The sequence below is a fragment of the Varanus komodoensis genome, unplaced genomic scaffold (assembly GCF_004798865.1).
Source record: "Varanus komodoensis strain SLA01 unplaced genomic scaffold, ASM479886v1 scaffold1, whole genome shotgun sequence".
In the NCBI taxonomy this organism is placed as follows: Eukaryota; Metazoa; Chordata; class Lepidosauria; order Squamata; family Varanidae; genus Varanus; species Varanus komodoensis.
The window spans coordinates 4,209,021-4,220,981 of record NW_025335268.1 but is presented as its reverse complement, the minus strand read 5'-3'; the positions used below and the strand labels follow the sequence as shown (position 1 = coordinate 4,220,981).

Sequence of the window (11,961 nt, the reverse complement as noted above, 5' to 3'; positions counted from 1 at the left end):
ATAGCTCTGGCTTGTGAAACAGAATCTGAAGGAAGCCAGTCCAATGAGGTTGGTGGTGTGTGTAAAGATGAGCCTACTCTTTATGGATTCCTTCTACCCTCGTTCTCCACCTACTACATGGCCTGAACAGTTTTTCTGCACAGAAGTAGGAAATGACACAAACGAATGAAAAGTGCTGCTTTTATTACTATGAAAGAAAGGCCAGAGGAACTCTCTTTATGAAGAAGTGCAACTTTATATGGGCTGGAGGAATATATATGTTTGGGACCTTGGTTGGGACTCGAGAAGACTGAACCACCACGATTCTTTCACCCATCAAAAAGCAAACAGCAACGAGCCAACAGTCCTGCCAGTTAGTCAAGCTCTCATGGCGCCCAAACCAATTTGTAACTCCATCCCGGCTTGCATCTGTCAAGTTTCGTGCAGAATGTAACAGTCCCCGTATGAAATCGTCTATTCCCACGGAGAATAACATTACAGAATGATGCTCCGTGCGAGTAGTAATTTTGTTTTATTTGCTTTTCACATATGGGAATATTTATCTTCAAAGCGTTCTCCTCTGGCTCAGAGGCTGCTTTGTAAACCAGATGGTCTTGTGTGGCCTAATTGTACGATGATTTGTTGTGTGATTCAGTAGCATTGTTTATTTGTTCGGTGGTTGGATGGAATTCGTACACTGCATAATATTGTTCCACAGCACTTTCACTCAGGAACAAGTCCCATTTTGCTCGAACATTTGTGGCTGCAGTTGTAATTAGACCGGGTTCTGAAGACACTTTGATCTCTGTTCACTTGCTGCATCGAACCAGCAAGATTAAAGGAGATGAGCCCTCGCCGAAGCCAGGCTTGGCTGCTGGGTGGAAGGCTGCTGGCATGCTCTCGAAGACTGTTGAGTAACCAGTGCCATGTACATGCCGCTGCTGCCATTAGTTGCTGCTCCAACATTCAAGCCGAGACTTCTCCACCAGTAAAGGCATCGCTATACTTTGATGCCCCCCAGATGGGCTACAAATAAATAAATACAGCCACATGAAAAGGGGCTAGCTGGCCAGATCCCTCCGCCTACTTCCAGAACCTCCCTGCCCTGTTCCTTCTCCTCCATGAGGCCACTTCCTTTTCATCTGCCTTCCCCAAGAATGCAAGCTGAGAATGAGAATATGGGGAAGCATCTCACACTCTGCTTCTGGGCAACTGTGTGGATTTGGTCCCGAGGGAGAATGCAAGCACAGCAGTGCCATTGCAGGAGTGCAAGCAGCACACAGAACTCTCCACTATGAATATCCGCAGACACACACCTGCAAGGAGAGACTGAGAGAACTGGGTATGTTCAGCCTTGAGAAGAGAAGGCTGAGGAGGGATGTGGTATCACTCTGTTTCAAAGAGGAAGGTCAAGATCTCTTCTTGCTGATACCAGAGTGTAGGACATGGAATAACTCACTCAAGTTGTGGCAACCCAGATTCAGGCTAGGTATCAGGAAGTTTCCTCACTGTCAGAGCAACACAAGAGTGGAACCAGTTGCCCAAGAAGGTCATGCGCTCTCCTACTCCAGAGACATTCAAGAAGAAACTAGACAGTCATCTCAGTGGGATGGTGTAAATTGGTAACCTGTAACAGCGGGGGGGGGGGGGGGGTGGACCCGATGGCCTTCTTGGACCCTTCCAACTCCACTATCCTATGCATTTGAAACGAACAGCCATACGAACCTTTCCCTGAACCCAGCCTAACCTATTACTCAGCATGTGCTGTGAATGGCCAGGTGGTTCCTAACAGATCTGTCTGCAGACAGCCTCCGGAAATTCTCCACCATATTTGTGGGAAAAGAAACTGGGCAGCCCGATTTCACTGAGTGTCTCCAAGGGGAGGAAAAGCCCTGTCTCTCAGAGGTGGAGCTCACCATCAGCAGCGGCCAGAGCACATTCTTCTTTTCTTTCTGTGCTGCTACTGCAAGTGGAAACATTGGCAAACCTGTCGATGGCCTCATCACTGTTCCACATCCTCAGCCATGAGCCATGCCTAGGGGCCTTCAAGGATGATGGGAGGAGGCCAGCACAAGAGTGGCAAGAGGGCAGTGCACACCTTTTCTTTCTGTTTTGTATCTCTCCATGGTTTTGTAGCCCGCACCTTCTGATCTGAAAAGGCCCTATAGGAGGAGTTGCCTCAGTATTTCTCCCCCTGGGCTTTTATCAGAGTTCGGAAAGCTGTCGGGAAAGGCAGCACACCCATTCACACTCCTCAGCCACCTCAGAAGTCCAGTAAGCAGAAGAACTCGAAACCCAACCCATGATCATATTCCTGAAATATCCATCTCCAAATTTTGTTCAAATGCAAATGTTCCTACATAAAAAATGAATAAGGATGGTCAAAACTGAGCATGTTTTGTCAAAGCACTAAAAAGAATGCCTGGATGGCAGAAGGCAGTCCCGTGTTTGCACTACAGCCTGCGTCGTTTCCCCTAAGCTGCCCCCTGGTTTAGTGGAGGGCTCTGAGCTGTTGCTGTGTTTGGGAAGATCTTGATTTCAGTCTGGTTGGTCACCTATGTGGAACGAAGAGAGCTGCTGCCTTGTCCTTTGCCTCAGGCAGCAAAATGCCTTGGGCCAGCCCTGTCAACAAAAAATGGAAGGACCCCAACTGCATCCAAACCCCTTAACCACATACGCACCTCTGATACGGGGTTGATATTTTGCTAGTTTAAATAAGAACAAACAATCTCTTCGGGCTTAAGACACAAAAGATGCTTGCATTAAACATTTTAATAGACTCTGGATGCTGAAACTGCTTCATAAAGGGTAAGTAATGCTGAAGTCTGTGCAAGCAGAACAAAAACCCAGGAAATAGTGGTCATTGGCCCTCTCTTGCCAACATTTTGGTTTGGCATTCAATGGCTCATTCAAAGGCAAGATTAGATTGTTGGAGCACCACAAGAAGGTTTACTTCATGCCCCGGGGACACTCTTAGATTCCAGCAGGTTACTTCATTAATCTAGCATATCAAATTTGATTGGGAGCCTCATCAGTTTTCTGTTGCATTTTATTTTGCTATTTTATTTTTATACAGATGAAGAAATTACTGTTACACCCATAACCAGTGACAAGCCAACAACATGACTTCATATCTACTTTATAACCACATATAATTACATAACCTCGTAGTTTATTTTCTCCCAGAACTCATGGCTCCTGCTCGACTCTGTTCTGTCTGATCTAACAGGCAGATTTTGGACTTTTAAAAAAAGTTTTCAAGACACTTACACAATTAGGTTCTTTCCCTGTTTCCCATATCAAATACTCTACTTTTATTAACCACATTTTGATTCAACCAATATAGAAGGAATGTTCTGCGTAGGGTAAGGGGAAAGACTTGCAAAAAATCTGGCAACTGCAGCCACCTTTTAAGAATACTTGGACACATTATTTTATGATGTGATGGTTCCTCTCTTTCCATGCCTACATTGTAAATTCTTTTTGAAGTATGATTTCTGCTCTTTATTGTATATTTTTTCTACCAGTTTATTTGTATTGCATGTGTGTGTCTGTGTGGTGGACTCTGGAACTAGATCCAGGGTTACTGGCTGTGGCTGGCAACTTGAGATAAGCCTCACATAGACATGTGCAGCCTGAAGCCAGGAACGCCAGTGCAGCTCCCCGGATATGAATTTACCAGCAAGGACCCCAGTCCTGTCCGTGAACTTCTCCCCTCCAAAGCAATTGTGGCCAAAGAAGTGGCACATCCGCATAGAAGAAAGGGCCCCGTTGCTTGGAGGAAAATGAGAATTCTAATCTTCTCACAGACTAGGATGAGTTGTTAGGGAGATTTCAAAGGCAAAATGAAATAATCCAATATGAAAGTGATACGGGCAAATTGCAATAATTTATTTACCACTATGGCACCAAACACATTGTATTAAAATACAGACTCGATTACTTATCCATTTCAGTACAGTGGTTCTTACACACATTTTTTTTCCTTTTTACACTATTGCTTATGAAACATATTTGCTCTGCCCCATCTGAGGAATCATTACAATTTTGGCCTGAGCTCCACCCATGCATTCACATTTGGTCCAGCTAATTTGCTGAGGAACTGGGAAATAATGAGATCCCCCACTTCCCAGCTGGACAGCAGCACCTCCCACTGAATGAAAAAGCCATGCTGATTTGTCAGAGGATGAGGATATTTGCACCAAATGGGTGCACCCTTCTAAGATCTACTTTAAAATAATTGCAAAGAGTACCAGAGTTTATTTTGTTCCTGCAAAGCTGGGGCAGAAGTAGTTTAAACAAAAAAGGACCAAACGTCTTCCTTTAGCCATGGGTGAAAATGGGGAAGGACCTTGAGTCACCTCTGTTAACCAATCTGAATTTTCTAGACATGCTGAAATCTAGGTAGGTAAGCCCTTAAATTGTGGTGACTTTAAAGCAACAACAGTAGCCTAATACCATTTTTCCCCAATGCAAAAAGATATATTTTAATACAGGGCTTTAAAAAGAAAATACAAGAATAAAATATGAAGACATCAAATTTAAAAGCCAGGTTTTCTTCTGCAAAGCAAAGGGAATAAAGTCTAGCCATTTACACAATGTCATGTTCTGGAACTCTATAGAATCCCCAGAACCTCGAATAAAGGTACCAAAGGGCTGTAGTTACAGAAAAGCCACGTTTGTCGTCTGTAATGTTTCAAGCATTCCTTCTCACTACTCCAATATTTATTTCTGTGTCCATTTAAATGATACCATCCACAGAATTCTTGGTATTTCTTGATACCCACACAAGAAAGCCAATTAAACCAAAATGTTGTTCTTGCTTTTTTCAACTTAATAGTTTCAACATAATTTGATAAAATGGTTCAGAAAACTTAGTTCTTGGGTCTCTGCTTCAGCAAATTATTATTGTTCTGATTTTAAGCTATACTGAATCAGCCCATGGCATGGTGCAAAACTGTGGTCCCTCTGAATCTCATGCAATCTGGTTATAAATTTTGATACACTGCATAATTTCTTAATGGAACCTAAGCATACATCCCCCATCAGCTCTGACATGGCTCATTGGATAAGGATACATGTCAGATTACAATTGAGGTGAGCTTGCCTAAGAAGTCAGATTTCTGGAAAGGAAATAGAAAAGTTACATCCCACTAGGAGTCTCATTTTCTGCTTCTGGTCATTTTATGCTAGCTGGAGACACTGGAGATAGGACAGAAATAACTTTCTCAAAAATTTTAAAAAATTGTGTGGCAACTAAAGCCATTAGACCTGAAATGGCTGTGATTACAATGAACAGGTTTGTTTCTGTTTGGCCCTGAGGACTTAAAGAGTACAGAGGGCAAAGCCACCCATGTTGGCCATTCAGCTATGACTCCAGACTGCTGACATCCTCTCTTTCAGCTCAGACCATGTGGCGTTGAATTGGTAAGGTCTGCATAGGACCTCTGTTTGTGTTCATGTGAATGCAAGTAAACCACATGGCATGATCCCAGATCTTGCCTTATTAGGGTCCCAAAGGACACTTAAACAGGGATCTTCGTTCCTAAAGAATGAACCATTGCTATGTTCAACATACTAACTCTATATTAAGAATGAGAAAGAGTGTGTACAGTGTGATATCTCGACAATACACACAGACAGGACTGCTTAGCTCAAAATGTTCCAAATGGGTTGCAAAGCCCATTGCAATAAACAAGCTTACTTATGAGTAAATCAGGATTGAGCCATCAGGTGCTTACTTCCAGGTGACCTGTGATGCCTTCAGAACAGAACTAGAGGGGCCATAGGTAAGTGATGGCCGTCAACCAGTATGGTGCTGGTTTGGGCAGTAAGCCTATTATTCCACTGAACAGCGGTTGACACCCAGCATAGGCTGGAAGCATGGAAGTAATTTTTGGCAGTCTTCATGGGAAAGACAGAATATGATCCCACACTGAAATTCTCCAGGGAAAGGTAGCACAGCCATTGGTCACTTTCCTGCCATTCTAAGTGCCCAGTCCCTCTGCCCAAAGAACAGTTCTCTGGCTGAATCAAGGTGTGGCTGCGTCACACCAACCATCCCTCCCTCCAAGTCATGCGTCCTGGCTTGCCCCATCTCTGACATCCTCACAGGCAGACACCAGCGGGTGAGGGCCAGCCTCCTTGGGCGATTTTGGGAGTCATGTGCATTTGCACGCACCTGCATGTGCATCAGCTCAGTGCCTCCGCTTTTCTGTCGAAGAGGTCTACTCCAAGTCGGTACTGCAGTCCTCCAGGGACCAGCTCATAAACTATGAATAGGCCTCATGGCCAAGATCCCCCTGATGCGAGGAAGTAACCTCAGGGTCTGGCTACTTCCAGGTGCACAAGTGCACATGAAGCTACATGCCCTTCCTCATTTTTTACTTGCTCAAGGAAGACCTCATAAGCATGACTTCACCATATTCCAAGTTCCCAAAACTATGGGTTGGATCCAGATTTAGTTATAGTTCCAGTAGACCCATTAAAAGCATTGTGACCCATTTTGGTCATGCCGACCTTAAGTCCTATTGGGCAATATCCAGTGACCTCATTCTGCAAACTCAAATAATGCGAGTGGAGCTCTGATGAATATGCAAGTAGTTTCCCATTGCAACAACTACCGTTTTTGTACAACTATACTTAGGTTGGTACAAGCATGGTTGTGTAATGTGTTGTGCACAACAACTTGCACAAAAGTTATATAAAGCTGGATACACAACAGGTTGCACTAAAGTTATGCAAAAGCATAATGCACAACCACTTTGGACAACCATCTTTGCACAAACATAACTTCAATTAGCATGTATTCTTACACATAGTTCAGAATGGTCTCTGCTACCATTTGTGGAATGACACAGTTGGATACTACCCACTGATTCTGTGCATCTATGCAAAGTATGGCTAAATCCGGATCCAACTCACGATCAACCAAAGTCCTGTTTGTGGCCTATACTTTTTGCAAGAAGATTCTATTGTCATTGAGTTGCGCTATATCCATACATATTGAAGTGGAACGATTTTACAACATGAATTCAATTCTGCTAGTGTGTGTGTGTGTGTGTGTATGCATGTGTGTTTCATTAACTGTCTAACAGCTGCTGAATGTTAACATTCACACAATAATCCCAGATTAATTTTGTGAATGAAAAAAAATATATTTATCCTTTATTTTCAGATAGGCACTGGTAAATGTCAGTGAGCAACACAGGTGACTGTCAACGTTCATCTATTTAATTCTGTGTACACTTACCTGAGAGTAAGCCCCATTGAATACAGCTAAATTTCCCTCTGAGCAAACATGCAAAGGTTACACTGAAAACATGGCATGTCTTAGAGATTCCAGACACTGTCAGGATTCATCTGGAACTGTCAGAAATCACATATGGATGTCAACATTCATACACATATATACCTGTAGGGAAGGAATCAAATGCATTTGATAAGTACTATTATACACTTTTAAAACAGTCAGGCAGAACAATTTGATCAAAAGGGAGCTTTTAGTTTGTTCTGTTTGCTTCACTGAATTACGGAAAGGGAAGCAAAGCACAAAGAAAAGCAAAATAATGCACCAATATATGGTCTGGTCCTGTAAATCATTTGAGAAGTTTGTCATTTGAGAACAAATAGTTCTTTGTCTCCAAACAAAACAGGGGCAGCTCAGTAATAATGACAGCCTTGGGTTCAAATGACTGCCAGAGAAACATCATATATGTAGGTTGTGTCCACTTCTGAGTGGGCTGTAAGCCCATAAATTAGTTATCTAAATGGAAACTTTGTAGACTTTGTGAAAGCACATTGTTTGGTGCTGATGTCAGATAAACCCAGTTCAGCAGGTTTATTTGACAGTACCTGGCAGTAAGTCCCACTGAACACAGTGAGATTTACTTGTGAGTAAATATGCATTGCTTGTGTCGCTGTTCATAGCTTTACAGAATGAGAATTACTTGACTTCAGTGTTAAAGGATGCCATTTTACTTAAGCTTATTTTTATAATAATAGATTACATCTACCTGCGGACTGCATTTACATTGCTATAAACCCCATAGTCCTGACTTGTACTCTTCCACTCAAACTCAAAACCACCTGGAAACCCAATCCCCAAAAGTGAACACCTTACTTAATTGCAGCTTATTTGAGGGGCTGAGGTGGAAACTGAGCATCACCCAGGATCCTTTGAGTCTGTCTTGGTGAACATGGATGCCAAACCACTCTGAGGCCACACATGCTGAGAATCAGTCTCCGCATGGACATGCCTACCTAGATGGGGGAGGGAGTCTTTGTAAATGGGAGCTGCATGTAAATTTCTGCAATTTCCTCCATCTGTATCCATGCAGAAGCCTTTTTTAAAAGGTGTACGGGCTCCAGGTATAAGTCTTTAATTAAACACTCGCACTCCTAAATTGGCTTTTGGGGAGGGAGAGAGGGGCTGCGTTTAGTCCCCTTCTGCTTCTCCATCCCACCACACAACCAATTGTTGAAGCTGCAGCTTAAAAATGAAGCAAAGCAAAATGAATCATGCATGTAGCACCAGATGCTTCCTGCATGCTATGTGGGAGTGGTGCATCCTTCCCCAGCAATACTTTTCCTTTTATTTGAGGGTTAACTGAACCAAATAGCCTAAGGTTTTTTTAAAAAAATACAGAACTGATATTGAAGGAACATAAACTCACCAACAAACCACCTGCCACAAAAGATATTCACATGTATAAGGTTGCACATGTAAGTGCATTTTCATCTTGCTTGCATATTTCTTCATGTATTTATTGGATTTCTATCCTGCCTCTTTCTTTTTTCAAGAACTCAAAGCAGCTCACAACATTCTGCTCCTATTGCTCCCAATCTTATCCCCACCACAACAACCCGGTGAGGTAGGCTGGGCTGAGAGCCTGCGACTGGCCCAAAGTCACCCAGCTGGCTCCATGGCCGAGCGGGGACCAGAACCCAGGTCCCCCAAGTCCCAGACCTGCGCTCTGAACCGTTGCACCACACTGGCTCTGCACAGACCATGTGCCCTGAGCCTGCTGAGCTGGCTGGATGTGTCTGTTGTCTAAGTGTCTGCGGCTGCCACTGGAAAAAGGCTGTGAGTGAGGAAAGAAGTTGGCCTTCTTCTTAAGACCTTCTCTAAGGAAGCCTGTGACCTCCAAATGGACATCAGCTACGACTCAAAAGGCAGAAGGAGGTGCCCTGCTTAGCTCCTCCATTGTTCTTCTCCATCCGTTTAGTTCCCATCTGTCACTCAATTCTGGAACAGGGTCTTGAGTCAGCAATAGTTCGACATACTTTTTAAGATGTACGAATGGGAGGGCTATGTTAGACAAAACCATATATTAATCTACCTTTTGGCTTTTTTGTAAATGAAACAAAAAAAAGGAGCCCGGTAGCTGGTGTCATAAGATGAAAGACAACATACAAACCACATGTATAGCAAATATTATAAAACATGTATTTGTAGTGCAAGTTGAAAATACAGGGACTCTACTCATACTGGCCGGCTAGAGGGAAACACATGATTCTGAGTGATCAGCCAAGAGCCCCCAAATTCAAACTCTTCAGAGTTGACAGTATTAACAGAATACAAAAATAGGGTGAAAATTTACACATTACACATAAAGTACTTAATTTTTTAATAGTTTACAATAGAGATCTACAGATATGTTTCCAATTAAGCTGGCTTCTTACTAACCACCTATTGAAATACTATAGGTATGGTTACATATACCAAAACAAACAATCCCAAAGCAAAAGCTATACAGCAACATATTAGGGTCTGAAAATTAGACCAGTACATATTAAATATTTCACTGGTTTACTAAACTGACCATCTATTCATTTACAGTTGTTGTTTTATTAATTTTTTTAATAAACTTGTCTTTTAGACTGAAACAAAATGTCCTTTATTAATAAGCTTTTTAGGATTAAAAACAACTGTACGTGGCTTTACATAAAGCCATCCTAGGATCTTGGCAAGAAAAACAAGGTGTATGTGGAATTCCTTAACAATGCAATAACAGACTACTATTCTGAATTGAGCTAAACTAATCATTTTGTTCCAACTATTTTGAACTCATGTTCCTTAGGTATTAAAGAGAATTCTAGCCATTTATTTGGTCTGAAAATTCGTCTTTTCTCTCTGTTACTTCCCCCACCCCCAAATGGCAGCGGCATGTTCTCATTTGCTCGTATTACACAAAAATAAATAATGCGCTTTTAATTCTACAAACTACAAGGAACGGATAGGGTGTCTATGGCATAACAACACAGAGATCAAGTAAAGCCACGGGATAGATACAGCAACTCCACTTAATGGGATTTTTCCTGTTTTTTCCTTTCACATAAGAACTCTACAAATTCTTCCAGTGTTTATTTTTTAAAAGGTTTTTCTTTTTCTTGTCATTCTTTCTTGTTAGTATTTTTTTTTGCTTTTTTAATTAAAAATGCTTCTCGTCTATCTCACTAACCAAGTAGTTGAAATGTAGAATAAGGCCTTCACGGTTTTGCATCGGATGACAGTTTAAAAAAAAAAACAAAACAGAACAATGAAACAAACTCTCAAACAATTCAGACTAGTACCGCTTTTTTTCCTTTTTAAAACAACACGGATGATCCTATGTGTTCTTCTTATTTCTTCCTCTTGGTATGTTCCTTTCTCTTCCTTTCTTTTGTAGGGGGAAGAAATGCGCACACAGTGCTGCTTGAATATATCCCTTAGCTGCACTTGCAAGACTTTACGATCATGTTAGAAAGTTGTTCAATTTTGGGTGTTTTGCCAATGAAATACAAGATGGTGAGGGGTTCTAGATCCTGGGAAACACAACATGGAGATGCAGATGCTTCTGGATTGATAGTGTTATACAAGCTGAGTACCTAGAAAGGAAGGAAAAGGAGATGAAGATATTTCTTCCCGATATTACAGAGCCTCGGAATTGATACATTCCAAGCATTTCGAGCTATTTTTGAGAGCAGAAGAAGTCAGCCTGGATCAAGCCAAAGGCCTATCTAGTCTAGTGCTTTGTTTGTACAGTAGCCAACCAGATGCGATGCCTACAACTAGCACATAAGCCGACTCATGTGTCTCAGCTGCTGGCATATGAACAGAGGTAGCATTTAGCCACGATGATAGCTGTATGCGCCATGAATCTGTCCCATTCCCTTTAAAGACATTCCGGTTTCTGGCCTTCACCACGTCTTCTCATCATTCCATAGTCTGACTATGTGCAGTAAGAAGAAGCCCTTCCTTTTAACAACCCTGAATCTCCCATCAGTCAACTTCACAGTATAATTCAGGGTTCTAACATTATGGGAAAGTGAGAAAAAGTTTCTGCTGTCTGCTTTCACCACAACATACACAATATTGCACACCTTTATCAAGTCTCTCCATCAACATCACCACCACCACCACTTTGCTAAATAGACCCAGACTATGAATCAGAAAGAGATTCAGTGCTATACTTGCAAATGATTTGGGGCACAATTAAAAAGCAGCAAATGATATGTATTTAAATATTCTATTTTTAATTTAGGTGGGTGGGTATTGGTGATCCTACCAAAATTCTAAATGCAGCTGTACAAATCCTCCCAGAGAGCTTTGGCTACTGGGCGGTATATAAATGTATCAAATAAATGAATAAAAATAAATCTGGGATTTTCATAGTCTCTGTATGTGCCCCGAGTCCTGACTCTGAAGTACTACAATCATGAAGTGTTCACAGCTAAATCAGAGATTCAGTACATCTTCATTTCTCTTTTCCGAACTGGTGCACTTTCATGGCTGGCATGACTAAGCAGTCAAGATCTGTCAACTTCGTTCATGCCCAGATGCTGCTTTTATAAAGCTTTCGGTAAGTGGACGAAATGAAAAGACCTGCTGTTGGCCCCTGTTCCAAAGGATTTTTTTAACCTAATAGTAAATGCTTATATATGTTTAGACAGAAGTAAGTCTTCCAACTCCCAGCATTCCTCAGCCTGCAGGACTAGATG

At 42.0% G+C, this 11,961-nt stretch overlaps 1 protein-coding gene across 7 annotated transcripts in view; it reads right to left on the bottom strand.

Annotated features, from left to right (window-relative positions):
• Positions 1-3,849: 3,849 nt before the first annotated feature.
• TGFB2 (transforming growth factor beta 2) overlaps positions 3,850-11,961 on the bottom strand; it is a 131,495-nt gene continuing 123,383 nt past the window's right edge. For 6 of the 7 annotated variants that reach the window (XM_044427250.1, XM_044427584.1, XM_044427503.1 and 3 more), the window contains one exon: positions 3,850-10,848. In XM_044427250.1, the coding sequence (XP_044283185.1) occupies positions 10,690-10,848 (159 nt within the window). In that variant the 3' untranslated portion in view covers positions 3,850-10,689. The remainder of the gene's footprint in view (positions 10,849-11,961) is intronic. The other variant, XR_006414427.1, reaches the window with a different exon arrangement.